Source organism: Nestor notabilis, unplaced genomic scaffold (genome assembly GCF_000696875.1).
Source record: "Nestor notabilis isolate BGI_N333 unplaced genomic scaffold, ASM69687v1 scaffold23752, whole genome shotgun sequence".
Taxonomy (NCBI): Eukaryota; Metazoa; Chordata; class Aves; order Psittaciformes; family Psittacidae; genus Nestor; species Nestor notabilis.
This window is the reverse complement of record NW_009919042.1, coordinates 11,238-28,483: the sequence shown is the minus strand read 5'-3', so window position 1 is coordinate 28,483 and position 17,246 is coordinate 11,238. Positions and strand designations below refer to the sequence as shown.

General features: G+C 40.3%; 1 protein-coding gene across 3 annotated transcripts in view; it reads right to left on the bottom strand.

The window, feature by feature from the left end:
* Positions 1-12,176: 12,176 nt before the first annotated feature.
* Positions 12,177-17,246, bottom strand: part of SH3GLB1 (SH3-domain GRB2-like endophilin B1) — a 16,183-nt gene continuing 11,113 nt past the window's right edge. For all 3 annotated transcript variants that reach the window (XM_010010051.1, XM_010010052.1, XM_010010053.1), the window contains 2 exons: positions 13,354-13,585; positions 12,177-12,652 (listed from right to left, as the gene is read on the bottom strand). In XM_010010051.1, coding sequence (XP_010008353.1) covers positions 12,545-12,652; positions 13,354-13,585 — 340 coding nt within the window. In that variant the 3' untranslated portion in view covers positions 12,177-12,544. The remainder of the gene's footprint in view (positions 12,653-13,353; positions 13,586-17,246) is intronic.

Sequence of the window (17,246 nt, the reverse complement as noted above, 5' to 3'; positions counted from 1 at the left end):
TTATTCCCAACTTTTGAGAAGAACTCATCAGCTTCATAGCAGAACAGTAAACTTGGGAACGAGACCACACCCAACTTATCAGAAGTAACACACTAAGGTCATTCTTTAGGCATAGCCTTTTGAGCTGTTACTCCTGAAACACTGTTCCAAACTCTTAGAGGGTGCATACAGCTCACAGGATGTTGCCCTCCTCATTACTCTATGCCTTTCACTCCTATTCTTGTAAAACATGCTGCACTTCTCCCACATGACTCAGTGTGGGACGGCTACCACAGCAGTCACCACTGTCTGAAGAGAAATATGAACTCTACACACAAAGCACAAATCTTCCCAGCCTGCGCTAACTTATCAGACAAACACGGATTTGTTCTCAGGATGTGCGATGTATTAGTCAGTAGATGGGCTACAACCAAAACAAGTGGCACGACAAGCCAGTATTTTGGTTGTAAAAATATGCTGCCATCCACTGGTCTTTTAATATACTGACTATATCCCATACTTTTCACTCCTGTGTTTGCCCACAGGGGATTTCAGTTTCTGTGTTGATGATTTATGATGCTGCTTTAGCAGAATATTTTAACCTCAGCCTTCTCTCCAGCCTTAGGTCCTCTCTACCACCCAATAGAGATTGTTTGCTTCATTTGGTATTTACCAAGTGTTCCTCTCTGCTTCCCTCCCTTTCCTTCCCCTTCCTCATTAACATGATGGCCAGTGGGTTTCTGACCTTCAACCTCCCTTTTCTTTCTACTTCCCTACAAAAACTTGCTCTTCCAACACCAAGTCCTTCTCTCCTGCTTTTGCTTGTCTTTTCACTGAAAGCAAGGAACTCACTCTCACACCAGGAGCTACCCATCCCATAGTAAAGGAGGATGACAGGCCAAAGAACTCCTCCTCCAGCACAACTGGGGTTTACGACTGCAGTCCCAGTACTGTTTCCACAGCCTCCTATCTTTCCCAGTACTGGTTCTCACTTTCCTCAAGGAGAGTGGAAATGATCTTTCCTCACACGTTCCCGATTTCTATTCCACATACTCATCTTGCCTTGTAATACAGATAGTTATTCCCTTATCTTAAAAGCATGCACAAGGTACATCCCTTTATTTCCCTATATACAGTAACATGTCAGTTGACTGGTCTTCCACAACTCTGTTACTGAGCTGCTAAACCCAGAACCTACTTGGTCTGTGAGCCTGTATCAAAAGCTAAATTATCTGTGCTTTTTGACGTGCTGCCTCTTCTTAAAGCATCAAATTCACACTGCCCTTGAGTTGTTCTTTCTCATTCTATCCTTTAGATGAGACTGAGGTTCTTGGCGCTATAGACATGTGCTAGGAACATTTAACATTCTGGCAAACATGAGCTGGGCTTTGTGCTAAAAGAAGCAGTTGGGGAATCGTTTCTTTTAGAAATTCCTAAGGCTCTATTTATCAGTGTGGGTTTTTTTTTCCTCCCGTCTGCAGCTGTGAAAATTCATAGAGCTCAAAAGGTTATTTTGGCTCGTGGCAATTAACTACACAAAATACAAGGTTTAGAGCTCCCATTTAAAAAGGAAGTGGTTCATTTTTACTTATAGCCACGATAAGCACCCAGTACTGGATGAAATGCATTCACTCAGATTTACGTAAGAGTTATTTAGTCTTATATAATGCTCTTGTTGTGCCAAATCTTGTGAGAGTTAATGGAAGGAAGAGTAAAAGCAGCAAGCACGCATGGCTGAGTTGAAACATCAAGTGTCCATCTACGCTCCTGTCTTTTTACAAGGGGAAAAAAGGCCACTCAGCTGGTAGGAGAGAGGATCAGTGCTTTAAAAAAAAGAACAAGAAGTGTTGTACCTTCCATTTTGTACATAGAAATGGTATTTAGATGATTTTGAAGCACAGTATACAGCCCGCTTGGAAAGGTTTCCAGGGTACCTGCTTAGTCATAGATTCCTCCAGTGCAAACCAGAACAAAATGACTGTAGCAGGCAAAAATCTGTCTGAGAGCTAAAGGAAACCTTCCAGTAGACATTAAAATCATGGAAAGAAAGTAAGTATTCAACTCTGTCTTAGTTTTATTGTGTCATCACATAGATAGAACAAGAACAGATTGCCAGCTTAATGAAGAGCACGCACGCACGCAAAAAGCATGTATTCAGAAACCTGGGCTCCTACTGACAATGAACCTGAGCTTTCAGAAGCCAAGTAAAATCTGCTGCTGTTGCTCTTCCACCACGGAGATGAGACCCTCTGCCCCTGCCTCAAAAGAAATTAAATCAAACCCAATGTCTTGCATGGAAGCTGGATTTTGAGAGCTGCATTAGAACTTCTCTACATCCCACCCAGGTAGGAGTGCATTGCAAGGAACAGGATTCCCTGGTTCTTGCAGTGTGTAAGGAAGGTCAGAAAAAGCACAATATTTTCTTTGCTAAGAGTGCTTAGGCCACTCAAAATATATGGACTTGGAAATCTGTTAAGTGTGCCACAGAAGGGTCCATCAAACATTAAACCCCATAATATCTGAAGCAGCTAAAGGAAACATCATCTTCTGGATTTGTGTGGGTTTCCCTAAGTTGGTCATTGGTAAGGCCCAACCCAATTACTCTGCAACAAATCTGTCCTGTCTAACAAGGGGCAAGATAGCGAAGAAGACACAGGACAGACAGCCCCCTGCACCTTGTGTTACTGTAGCCTGTGGCTCAGAACAGCAGCTTCCCTCCCAGCTGCACCCCTAAGCAAAGTCTAAGCAGAGGGAAGATGGAGAACATTTTCAGTTAATTTTTTTCCCTTATCACTTGTCATAAAGGATGGAGAAGAGGAAACACATCCTGGAATTCCTCACCTCGTGAACTCAGACAGGAGACAAACCATAGCAGCAGAGTATTCCTGCTTTTATTGATTTAAGTAGGAGCCATGGCACCAGGTGAACAGAGACTGTCCCAGAGTGCCTGACTGTTGTTGAAAGCACACTCCCATTGTGAGCTGAAACCTAATGCAATCCACCTGTGTCCCTTCCCATCTCCACAGTCCAAGTCTCCCTTCCTCCGAGCACAGCACCTGATCCCTGCAGATACACATGTAAGGATGGGCATCATTGTCACCATTGTTCACAACCCTACTCTGTGGTTTTAAAAAGTGTATTCAGCACATTTGTCACACTGATACTTGCTGCAGAATTGGTAGAATAACAAACTGCAGTAATCATCACCTAGACAGAAGCAGCATTTGGCAGCGGTGCCTCGGAGTGGGCCACAATAACACACTGATCTCCACTTTTCTTCCCAAATGATTATCACTTCAAAGCATTTAATTCCATCCAGAAAAGACCTTACAAATACATATAATCAATGTACAAACCATCCCACTCAAATAGGCACATTTAAAAGGCTTGCTGGACTCAAGACTCCTAAGTATGCTATACCTTGCAAGTACCCAGAACAGACACATCAGCATTTCTTTAAACCATAGCAAATAAAGGTTGGATTCAAAATACACAGGACTTTGCATAAGCTGAGAGTTGTTCAGTGGAGCACAGAAACAAATGCCACTGGCTTTGGTCCTCTATGGTCAGAGAAGCAGTGGCCTAGAGGGGCTGTTGGGACAGAAAGCATCTGGAAATGTCCAGTCTAGGAAAAGCTACCATCCCTGCAAGCCTCACATACAGTGATCCACGTCTCCAGGAGAACCTAACTACCTCAGTATTCATTGAACCAAAAATGTAAATGCCTCTCCAGTCAAACTCTGTCATGCTTTAAATTAAGCTACCAGTCTACTTCATCACACCCATCTGCGAACTGCCATTCAACCAGATTCCCCTCATCTCTAATCTTAACCAGTTTCCTTATTTATTCCATCAGCCATGCCATTGCTAATTTAGCTGAACACTATTTAGCCTTAGGCATATCTTTAAAATAAAGTGTGATCTGCACAATTTGTTATAGGATTAACACAATTACCAAAAGCTTAATGTTCCTCCCTTGTCACCACAGATTTCTCCAAACTTCTCAGCATATTAGCAAACACATGCTACCTAATGACCCCATCTGGGATTGCAACTTGGAACCACAGCAGTTTCCACTGCACACTGAAAACCCCAGGTTTGGGTTTTCTAATCATTCATTTCTCTCCATCCATAGCTCTACCACCTCTTACCTTTTTGCCCACACCAACGGCAGGGTTTGAGCCTGTCCATGAAGCTGGAGGGAGGAATAATCTGCACTTCCAAGAAGCCATCTCCAATGGCACAAATGCTGCAGAGAAGCTTCAGACTCGGGTGGTGCAGCAACAGAACAGCTCTGGTGGAGGCAGGACCCACCTTGTGATTCTTGTCATTCACAGCTAGTGGAACCAGCTGTGTAAGCTCAGTCAGGTGCAGCTCGGCAAAGCTTCAGGGTACTCATGGTGACTTGTAGATCTTCACCTGATGCACTACAGCATTACTTATGCTTTTAAACAACAAGCTGTCCAAGAACCAAAGCAACAGAACAAAATGAAAGTTTGGGAAAATTAGAAAGTAATGTCCGGGTTTCCTTTCAGGACAAGTGACAAGGAATTCTGTCTGAAGTGGTTTTCCCTCTTGCTTTAATACAAAATGTGAGCTTAGCCCTTGAGAGATTATCTCTGAGCCAGCCTTTACAGGAGGAAGTAGTTGTCTCAGTCACCATACCATAATGCAACATGGATGAATCATTCCTCATTTCTGTGCTGCAAGTTTCTCCCAGGTAAGCAGAGACGATGACACTCACCTTTGTAAAGAAGCTTGTGATCAGCAATATGGAGGCATTACACTGAAAATGATGAATGGTTTCTCTGCAGGGGGAACAGGATTAGAAAGCTAGAAACTCTCCTAGACACTTAATATTCTTAATGGAGAAACACCAATGCTATTTCCCCTGGATGACATGTAAAGGTTGCTGTGGGAAACGCGAAATTAAGCCTCAGTGCATTGGCCTTTCCCTTTCCCAAAGATGCATAGAACATAACTCCCCAAAATCTTCAGATAGGGGATTTCAGCATTTCAAAAACTTCCTCAAAAAAAACACCCTATTTGTGAGACTCCTGATGTATATCAACATCACTATCGAGTATCTAGAACTAAAAGCAATTTAACTCAAGAGAAGTAAAACTGGAAGATTATTTCTGGTTTCAAATGTTTCTCCTTTCAAAGAATCAATTTCCTCGCTCATTATTCCAGTCCCAGGACTTTTGCTGCTGCCTGTAACTGCGTAAAGACATTTTAAAGCTTTAATTCATTTTGCAATTCTAAACAGCTTCCCTTAATCGCTCATGTCAAACACCTATTCCACGTTGCTAGAAAATTTAGAAAACAATTCTGTGCTGTCAGGAGGAAAAAAATCCTTAGCATTCAGATCATTAACTGCACACAACCCCTCCCCGCCATGCTAATGTGCTTCCTATGGCTCACTTCTGGCAGGAAGCTATTTATAAAAAGGTGTAACATTCATACAGTAATTTAGTGTTTGCATTCATGGTGCATTTTCTTGCCATTCCCTCAGCTAAGGTACGGAATTCCATTAAGCTACCTGATTTGTTCGGAGGGGTTCTCACTGCCAGATGCTATGCTGAATGCTCCCTGTCACTGAACAGTGGTAAGGGCAGTAGCACAGAAGACAACTGGGGCTGTGTCTGTCAGCCTGACTGATGCTTTGCATTTTCACCCAACACAAATTCGCATGGCTAAGTGAAACTAACAAGCTTGCGATGTACGGCCTTGTACTTCCATTAATAGCTGTGTGATTAATTGGTTACAGCCCATTAGAACATACACGGGTAGGAATTCTACTTAAAGAAAAGGAAATGAATCAGGATTGGGCTGCAGGCCAAGTTTAGCAAGGGTTTTCAACAACTGATAAATTCTTAGGGTGAATGAAATGGAGCAAAGAACTAAAACAGTTTTTCAAGTAGGTTTGAGAGACAGGGATTCAACTCTAGTCTCACAAGACTCAGTAGACATTGACCCCACATACATACATTTGGCAGTCCATTGAAAATAAGACAGCCTAATTCTGCAGTCCTTGTCTAGACAGCACTTGTAACCACAGAGCCAGAAAGGCAGTGACTTCCCATTGCCTCACATAGGGACAAACATCATCTGCTAACTCTCACAAGGAGTTTTTGTTAAACGAGACTCCAGGGCTTAGTTTATTGATAACCATATCCCCTTTCCCTGAAGTATTTACTTCAGACAAGATGACTACCTGACCATCTAAAAGACCTTTGAATAAGGGAAGCCAGAAACGTATGTATTATCTATCATCAGCTACTGATTAGGCATTTAGCCATTAAATCCTTTTGCTCTAAGGTTAATGTGCAGTTGCATTGTTAGGTGGACACATGCTACAGATTCTGAAAAATGGAGTAAAAGGTACCGGTGGCACTGCAGAATGTCACAGAGCTTCACTACCTTCCACGGACAATTTCAGTCTCCCTTTCTGGGAGAACTGAAAGTCTGTTTCCCTTTATGCTGAAGTATTTTGTGCTGAATACAAGTGGGAAAGTTTTTGTCTGTTCTAGGTGGAAGCATAAAAATTACTAGTGAGACTCCTGATAAAGTTGAGTCAAAGGAGTAATCTGCTGTCTTTTGAATGGAGAACATTTGTTTCATAAACCTTTCATATTTGTGGGTTGCCATGAGTGCCTTTCTGTGTACAACACTGAAATGGCAAATTCTTGGGGATTTTGAAACGGAAAACAAAGGAAGAAGCAGTCTGATGCTGTTCCCATACAACTTCACATCACTGCAGCACCTTTCTTAAATCCCAGAGGAATGATTTATTTCACAATGCCAGGTTTTTAAGCCCTCCCAGCTTTAAAGGTAGCATGAAGCACAGTTTAGCTATTCCAGTCGAATCTGATGGTATTATGTGGACACCAGCACCAAAATTCTTTACAGTGAACAATACTTTTCATTCTGAAATTCCAGACAAGGTGTTTGTACAGTACAGACACAGCCAGCATTAAGTGCTAGCTAGTGTTCTATTTGTTCTTATGTTTTCTGAATGGCAACATATTCTTGGTATGTTCTACCATTCAGAAAGCCCATGCCAGCTCCTTGTAAAATCTGCAGCCCCCACATCTTTACTGTACAAGATACAGTTGAGGCCAATCCTGCCCAATTTGCTTTCCTAAGTCATCATATACAAAACCCTGGCTATGATGCTACATGCATGAGTAAAGATCAAGCTTACTGGCCATAAGCTTACCAGGCCAGTTCAGCCCTCACCAAGTAGACAGCAATGTAAAAGTCTTAAATATAGTTTTCCTCTAGACCTATAGATCTCTGTGAATACAAGACTTAATCCTGCACTAGAGGAACTTTTTTGTACTACACACTGTGAATGTATCATTCACATATCTTGCTGACCTGTCCCTCATTGCTCTTCAGAAAACCCACAACAGACTGTACTCAGGCTTTCTTCCAATACTGCAGTCTTTAGGAATTAGCAATTCCCGCCTTCCTGAGCTGCTTATTTACTTCTAAATACCTGAGTTTGTTCTGGGGGAGAAGAGTTTTCTGAAAGCCTTGATGGCCAGTTTCATAGCAACAGCCACACCTGGGAGTAAGCTAAGGAAGGAAGACAAGCAAAATAGAAATTCAAGGCACCTCTATATTCAGTACCACCAGTTATAAAGAAAAACAGGAGACTCATTCTAAGACAGATGAGAGAGCACGGCCAGACAGATTCCTAGAAACCCAGACCTTGGGCACCACTCATTTGCTTCTGTTCAATATATCATGTCTTAAGTCTATCTTCCAGTGAATACTGGCATTATGCTGCAAAGATTCTGTACAGAGGAGACTTCTTGTCATATTAAACCTTAAATTCTAGCATAGACATCTTATTATTTAAACAGCCTGCATCCCCAGTGGATCCTGCCTGTGCTTGAAAGGAAACATCATTATAATGTCTGTGTTGCTGCCAAGTCTAAAAGCCAGATGGACAGACTGCTGATGGCAGAAACTCCTTGCTGGAACCAAGCAATCCTGACCATAATCAGTACTGCATACGTTGTACTTCTGATGCTTATTTTATGGCATGACAGTGAGACCATAGTAAAAAGCATTGTCATGGGATATTAAAATGACTATCAAAGTTTAAAGTGGCTCTATGGATGCATCAGTGCAACTATTAAGGATGGTCAGAAAACATTTGTCAAACTCACAGATGAACTTTAATGAAGCTGCTTGGTAAAAAGCATTCTTTTAAGAGGAGACTGGAAAGGCCAGATGTAATATATGAAAAGCCACAAATGCACTGAAGTTGCATACAGTATATCAAGTTTTTAGTATTGCTAATTTTTTGAATCACTAGAGAGGCAAATTAACTAATATTCCATGTATTATCACACCTAGGCTCGAAGAATACACCTCAGGTCACTCTTGAACAATCTTTCTAAAGAACTGAATTGAGATCTAGAAGGCTATTATTCAGTGCTGACAATCAAACACACAGGAATTAATTGATTTCTATTTAATCTCTTTTAATCTATTCATGCCTTTTAATTAATTCTCAGATTAATATCTAAATGTATTATTGATAACAGAACCAAAACAGTTTTAATGCTGCCTCTTCCTTGGGCCATATTTAAAAGTAGAACTGTCATGCATGTTTCTCCTACTAAGAACAATACAGCAAATTGCAATTACGAAGCTGCATCCTGTAGCCAAGTTAGAGTCCTACATCCAGAAAAGCTGCAACTACCATATGTTAAGTATTCAATCTGAATTACTCTTACATATTCTACCAATGTTTTGTTTCACAACATACCTATACTTTTGCAGTGGTTACTTACTGTAAGCCATATGCTAAGCATATACACAAACTCCAATTACTTGCATGGTTTTGTCAAAATATCTTTAGGTTTCACATTTGAGCACTTTCCCATTTTGCTTCTCTTCCCCCAAAGCATCACAACCATCTTTTGGAAGTTTCTGTTGGACACGGAATTGCTGGTCATTACCTAAGCAGATTGTAAGTAATTAAGTTCTGTTGTAGCAGAGCACTTAAAGTTATTAAACTTCGTATTTTGCAAATCTTCAGGTTACTGGAGCAATAGACTAAAGCACTATCTGCACTGTGACAAGAAAGACACTCTCCTTACAGTGTTCCTCAAAGGTACAGGATATCCCGACAACCAGAATATATGGGCTTAACTTTACCCTTTCTCCCAACTTCCATAATGTTTAATAAACTGCACATTATAGAGGCACCTCAGCTAGTGACACTAAGAATTAATATGGCACCATACTAATTCACATACTGTATGTGAGATCCAGGGATGTAGCTCCAATCCCAAAGGAAGTAGAGCTGCAATAACAGTGTTGTTTGTGGGCTAATTATGCTTGGGTTTCATAAGACTAATTAGCTTCAGCAGAGCCCAATGCTAAGTTCGGTATCTTTGCACAGTCTTGTACTTCATGGATGTATTTCTTTCCTTCCTCCACCTTCCCACACACATTTGGCTGAATTAAAACACTATATACTGATGGTTTTTACCTGTAGCCAAAATTTCCATATGGTAGAGAATTCTGCTCCAAGTTACAACACTACTCTAGAAACAGAAGCAATATAACTATTATAAAAGTCTCATGGATTGCATAAAGTCCAAACAAGGAGTTACTTTTCAAGTTTAGTCTGACTAAGAAAGCATTAAAACCAGCAATTATGGTAGAAAATATTTCAAGCTAGTATTTAGTTTCCCAAAAGCATTAATTTACACTAACGATGCTGTGTATTACCCTATCTGCCACAAAAACTGATAATCATTGATTTGTTAAACTGTATACATAGGAAGGCTATTCTGGTTTATATTCTGGTTTAAATTCTCCAAAAAACTTAGTATTCATTAGAAAAATCAAGTAAAATGCCAGTAAATACAGCAAAAAAGGGTACAGATTTAACAGCAAAGGGAATATTTATCCCCCCATGCAAACATCCTCAGGTATCAATTCAGAATTGACTTATCTTGTGAAACCAGTTATTAAATATAAGGTAATGCATACGCTATTCTTTTTTCCATGTTTGAAACCTGATTTCTCAAATGTCTGGAACTTTCATATAGGGTTCCTCTGGCCTGGTTTACTTTTTTCCCTCTATTTTAACCAATAAAGCTTATGCTAAGAAAACAGAGAATTAACCAAAGCAATGAGAGACCCAACACCATCTTCAGTTACTTTCATATTTGTCACAAAACAAATAAATCATTGAGTCAGAAAGCAAAACCAGAGAAGTCCAGCCAATCTTTGTTTGAAAGTTCCCCACAAAATGACACTTAAAGAGGTTGAGTTTTGGGACTACCTGCAATAAACTTTTGTTTGATTTAACACTAGAATTAAACGAGCACTTTTCTCCCAGCTTTCCTTCTCAATGATACAGAGAACCTCAAGATAGATGAGTTTAAGAAAACAGTAAGAACTTTCTTCAGATGAAAACTACTTTTGGTTTGAAATTAAACAGAAACAGGGAGAACCGAGACTATGGAGTTGCAGTTTTGTTAAGACTTAGAGATTCAACTGCAATTTCTCTTGCATGTAGCTTAAGCTGCTGCCACATGTTGCCATCACATAGTCGTACCACTCATATTTCACTAAACCCCCTGCATCTTTTTAAATGCTGCCATATAATATTTTATATAGGAAGTAAATGGTCCAATATAGCAAAGAATCAGTTACATTTTTTAGTTGGTTTACATATGTCTTCTTGAATACTCCACAAATTAAGTCAAATCAGTAATACTGATTTGAATTTGAACACATTTGATGGCAGTTCATATTAGAGAGGACTGGAGAAGACCACCACTGTGGTTAAAGTTCTTTTTGCTTCTGAACTATAGGGCTTTATCTTCCTATTAATTTTATTTAATGTATCATGAATTATTCATGGTTATTTCTAATTCATCAGTCATTATTAGGATTGTTTCCTCTAATCTTTGCATTTAACAGACCAAATAAAACTAGGATTTTCTCAGTAGTTACCCCAAGAAGGTTGCAGCTGATGAAGGAAATCAATGTATTTTTTTAGAGTGCAGCGGTTACACTGAAACAAAGAAACTTTTGGAAGTGCAATTCAAAATAAAACCCATTACTTTTTAATTAAACAACCACATTGCCAAAACGAATACAGTTTTATCCATCCCACTGATACCTAGTACTGCCAAGTTTCACAGAAACATAGAATGGTTTGGGCTGGAAGGGACCTGACAGATCATTTAGTTCCAACCACCTACCATGGGCAGGGACACCTTCCACTAGAGCACTTCCACATCACCACATCTGCAGTGACAAAGCTAGAAATTGTTTAAAGCTTTGTCATAGCAAAATTGCTGATCAGAAGCAGTTGGCTAAGGACCTGGTACCAGTGTTCCCCAAGAGCTAAAGTGGTACCTCTGTCAACGGTGGGTCTTCTGCAGGGAGAATGATCTCCTTCCCAATCGAAAGAATTTCCCTCAACAAGTCAAATCAACTAATTAAACATACTGGAACTTAAAAAAATTATTCCCCTCAATCCAGCCTTTTCATCTTTCTACAGCCTTGAAAATCTGCTACTTCTGAAGCATTAAAGCGTGCAACATTTAGGGAAAAGTTACGTTATTTGCCAATAATACTAGCTCTGTCAGAGCCATTTTTAGATTTAAAACACATTTTTCCTCCCCATGCATTTAAAGGAGGTCCTCTTGCAAAGCCTGAAGAGTGCAAGGCAAACTGAATCCAATGAGAATGTGACAATAAACTGTTGCCTAAGAATTGTGCATGCAGATTTTCATTAAAACAGATAAGCTGAACAAATGTATGCTCATCTGTAGAGCTACTTAGACATAGAGAGACAGTGCATATTTGGGTAGCAAAATGCAGTGCTTGATTTGACTTGAAAGGCTGATTTGCAATTGAAAGAATATTTGTAATTACTAATCAAATTTAATTACCCTCTTTTCTGGAAAGCAACTAAAAGGAAAAAAAAATACAAGGCAAGATGAAAAAGAAGTCAGAACATACGTCATTAGCTTGGGTCAATCCACCTCGGTGCAGTTTAAAGTCTTGATCATACTAGCAATCTGTCCATCTATGCCTCAACACATTGGAACTCCACAAGTGTTGGGAAAAGAACCGTATGGACTGCTTTCAAGGTTGATGTTTCACGTTTAGTTTTGGTTATTCAAATAATGTGCATTACACCTGCATCAGTTCACAATAAGTTTATTTTATGTGAAGAAAAGCTTTGCCATTAATGAAAAATTTCAGTAGAAAACAGTACCTCCTGCTTTCAATCTAGATTACTCAAAAGTATAAGCTTGTATTAGTGAAAACTTCAGTAGAAACAAATCCATAGGAAACATGTTCTTGGCACATGAAGTAAAAGCTTTAAACACATTAAGTTTGAATAGAGTATTTACCATGCAACCATGCTGGCAGAAAAGCCAGTTTCTAATGGCTGGTATTTGTCCCTCAAGACAATAACATGGAAGACACTTAAAACCTGCTTACATAACGTTAATTGTATATAAATATGGTGTTGCCATAATTGACAGTCTTTATTCAGGCCAACCATTTAGTTTAGCAGTTCTAAATAAGTAATAGGCACTTTGCCTTTCTGATTTCCCCTTTCACCCATCAGCCAGTCTGAATCCATGCCAGGGATACTGTACACTGTTATCACCTAAAAAAATAGAAACACATAATTATAACCTTTCCTTGCCTGGAAAAAAAAAATACAGTCTGCCTTCATGTGGTTTCCAAGGCCTTAGAATTGAGATTAACCAAGTCAAATAGAGCATTTAAAATGAGCATCCACGGAACATAATCTAGTGCTTATAAAAATGAGTTCACTGGTCAATGGAAAAGTAACATGTTCTAAAGTCCCTTTTTTCCTGATGAAATTCTATTAATTCCTGTTTCTTTTCTATTATTTTTTAGATATAAATCTTGTCTATCAGCATCAATTTTAACAGGCAATCTAAAAGAAGGTTTGTTGGATCTTCAAGTGAATGACATCAAGAGATGCTGTTCCCATGCTGTATCTTAACATAAAATCTTAGGACACAGCTTCATCACTGTCTAGATGAGACAAAAAAGTAAAATAGAAATATTTTAATAAGGCACACTTAAAAACCAAAGAAGTCTGAAAACTTTGTGGTTGTCCAGTAAATGTTCTTGCGAGCTAAGCTGGTAACATTTTAACTCTCAGTACAGAGCATTAGGATATACAGGTACAGGACAATGCTATAAGAGTACTATTCATGTTTAATTAAAAAAAAAAAATCAACTACACAGATTTCTTGATGTAGCACATCTTAACTGGCCAGTCACAAGCGTTCTGACTGTATATTTAACTGATGAAGGTACATAGAAAACTCTTACCTCATCTGCAAGTAGTGATAATTCACTGCTGTTTGCAGCATCATAATCATAGAGAACTCTAGCTTTCCTGCTGCCACTTGATGACTTCAGTTCACTGATGCCTGAAGTAACTATTGAATTGCTTACTGAAGGCAATGAAGCAGAGGCTGAGGCCAAGACTGAGGGAGCAGAAACACTCTGCACAGGAGCTGAGGAAGACTGATTATTGTTAGAGAGGAAAGTAGATGGAAAGCTGTGGGAGAAAATGAAACAGAAAGACTTGTGAGTGAATCAGTCCTACATGGAGAGTTATCCCTGCCTCCTTGCCTGAATTAGCATTCTTGCATTTAGCAACTACACCACCAGTAGACAGCAGTAATAGAATAGCACTGATAACCTACATAAATAAGGTATAACCTAAATAAAGATACTTCTCCCAGACCTGTAGTATAAATCAAACCACATACTTAAAAAGAAATACTGCCACCTTAAAAAAAAAAAAAAACCAACAAAAAAACCCCACTTGATAATTGCCTCAAACAAAACAAAAGCAAAACCAGGAAAGCACTGTTGGTCAGACCTAATTCAGACTGTACTTCAATAAACATTTCTTTTGACAGCTCTGCCAGTAAAAGCAGCCTCCACCTCCTCCTGCTCATTCTTCAATTATGTAGCTACACAAAAGACTGCTGGTGAACTGGAACAGGGAAATATAATGCAGATTGAAAACACAGCCTCCCTCTGAAAGAATGCAACCCCCCACAACTATTTTTGTAACCTAAATCAGTTTGTTGATTCAGCTAACTGCATGCTGTAAACCAGAACTATTTGTTATGCTAAGGATCAACTTATATCAGCTGAAGCCCCTTCTTTCTAGGTCACACTGCTGCTTGTTCAGCAACAGCTTTAGTGCTTGCCAGACCCTCCTGTGAGGTCAATTCAACTCATTAACCTGCCTGGAAAAAGGTAAAAAAGAAAGTGTATAATCTTCCACAAAGTTAATGAGCTGAATCAAAAAACACAACATTGATGAGAGCCAGAGGAAAAGGACAGAATAACAGGGCTGAGATGTGGAAGGAGTAGAAAGGAGAGCAAAGCAGCAAGTGGAGGAATAACGCTGTGCACCAATACAGGTTAGGGGATGACCTGCTGGAATGTAGCTCTGCAGAGCAAGACCTGAGGGTCCTAGTGGACAACAGGTTGTCAGTGAGCCAGCCATGTGCCCCTGTGGCCAAGAAGGGCATTGGTATCCTGGGGTGCATTAGGAAGGGCATTGCCAGCACGTGGAGGAAGGTTATCCTCTCTGCTCAGCCCTGGTGAGGCCTCACCTGCAATACTGTGTCCAGTTCCGGGCTCCCCAGTACAAGAGATACGTAGAACTCCAGGAACAAGTCTAGTGAAGGGCTACTAGAATGATTAAGGGTCTGGAGCATCTCTCATCTGAAGAAAGGCTGAGGGAGATGGTCTGTTCCACCCAGAGAAGCAAAGACTCTGGGAATCTGATCAATGTGTGTAAGTATCTGGAGAGATGCTGTCAAGAGGATGGGGCCAGACTCTTCTCAGTAGTGCCAGGCAGTAGGACAAGAGGCAAAAGGCATAAACTAAAACACAGGAAGTTCCTGTGTTCCAGATACTCAAGACCAGTCTGGGGACAATCCTGACTAATGTGCTCCAGGTAACCCTGCTTAAGCAGGGAGGTTGGACCAGATGACCCCCAGTGGTGCCTTTCAGGGTCAACCATTCTGTGCTTCTGTGGGACGGGGGAAATGGAACAGCACGGGGAGCAATGATGAGCTATAATATTGTCTCACATCACTCTGCCCTACATCCTTGAATGCAGTTGTGTGGCAGACTAAGCTTATTTATTCAGCTGTTGATGCAGTCATTCCTCATCCCTTTGCTGCCTTTGTCCCAAAACTCATCTGATTCTACATTAAAAGCAGGTCAATGAAGGTTTTGAAAAGTGGTAGAGCTCATGCAGTGAAAAGGGGTCAGCAACCAGAAGTTACACTGAGTCAGGAGGACATGGAACTACACCTGTATTTCCCTCCATTCTTCTGACCAGCCTACACATCAACTAGTAAGTCAATTCCCACATAACTTTCCTCATCAGTCCTCCTACATAGATACCTTTTCATTAACATCTGAGATGCAGACATATTATCACCTGCCCCCCCCCCAACAGGGTGGCAGTATAAATTTAACACATGAAGTATAGTTTTAAACTATACTCCTTCTTTCGCAAATGTTCATTCTCTGCCATTTGAGTCAGACCTAGCAATCTGTTGCTTTTGAGTTGTTTCAACAACCTGATCTAACAAAAATCATTAAGAAGATTGCTAACTTTCCCTCAGAACAGCTTGTTTAACACATTCAACCATTGTATCTGATTGAGGGGAAACAGCAGGAGCATATTGCAAAGGACAGGATTGCCCCTTTACAGTTAGACTGAATTGCACATAAATTGGGTAGACTTTCAGGAGACTGTTGTGAGTCAACATAAAAGTTCAATACTGTCCAAAGGAGGGAGTCCCCACTTCCCCTCTGGTTTACCTTGACCCCATTTATCACAAAGAACTGGTTCAGCTCACAGTTGACTGCAACTCCACTGATTCTTCTGGTTTCATTTGCCAGATTAGATTTTCAAACCAATTCAGCATGTTCCCTGAGCAAATCAAATGATCAGAACAAAGGGAAGAACAGCTAGACCCCACATTTTTGTAGGAATAACTCAGCTGTGCCTCATGATGTATTTATTACTTGATTAGTTGGCATTCAGATAGAGGGATTTAATTTTAAATGACAATCAGCTATTTCTCAATATTGTTAAGTTACTGCTTAATTCACTGCTAAACCTGTTCTCTGCTAACACAGTGATTATGTGTAAATCATTCTCAGTTCAAAGGGTCACTAAGTTGTATAGCTAGTGGAAAAGAAAGCCAGAGCTTTATAACCACTGTCAATCAGTGAAGCATTAAGTCTCACTTTTGCAAAGCCAGATGTAGGCATGTTACTGGAAAGCTTCAGCTATACAGAGGTTGTCTGGAGAACACCTGAGTAGCAGAAGTTTCACAGAGCGTAGAGTAGGGGACTAGTGAGGGGTGACTGGAAAGACACAATGATGCCAAGGCTTAGGCTTGGCTGTCAGGGAAGCTGAGAAAATTCAGAGCAAGAGCAGGTATCAGCAGGGGAAAAACAACAGCCAGAGTACCAGCATATTTTAAATAGATTTGTTTAGAAGAAGAGAGATTGCTTTTAACCAGGGAGTTTTGATTCTTTAAGCAGCCCCACAGGAGAGGAATGCAGCTGGCACTGCCTTGAAGAGAAACATCCATAAAACCATGTCTGTTTATGTAAAGAGAACTGAGCACAAGTTTCCCCGCGCCTTCTCTACAGCTGACTCTGGACAGTATGTCGGGAAAAATCAGCACTCAGCTTTGGAATTTGAATAGTCTCAGTGTGAACCAGGTTAGGGTTTATGCCCTAGATTGTGACCCAGGTAAAGTGTAACATACGCATCTATTCTGAGAACCAGGTTTCTGTTTCAAGTAACAAACTGCATCACTTAAAGGCTGAACACCTTTGGTCCACCACCACCTTCAAAACAAAAAGAAGCCACTCACAGCTCTTGGCTTTCATATGAGAATATGGCACAATATCATTCTTAGATGTGTGAAAAGAACACGTGTAACTCAGCACTACAGATGCCTTACTAACCAACACAGCACTGGCAAATACAGCCAAAATCTAGCTGAGCTGCCAAAGATTATTTGGTACTGCATCTGCCTACCCGCAGCACAGGAAGAACACTACGCACATCCTGCTCATCTGTTTATTTAATGCAAGTGTTATGCACCATATGCCTATAAACTGAGGAGTCTTCCAAAGCAAGGAGCACAACTTGAGACCTTGTC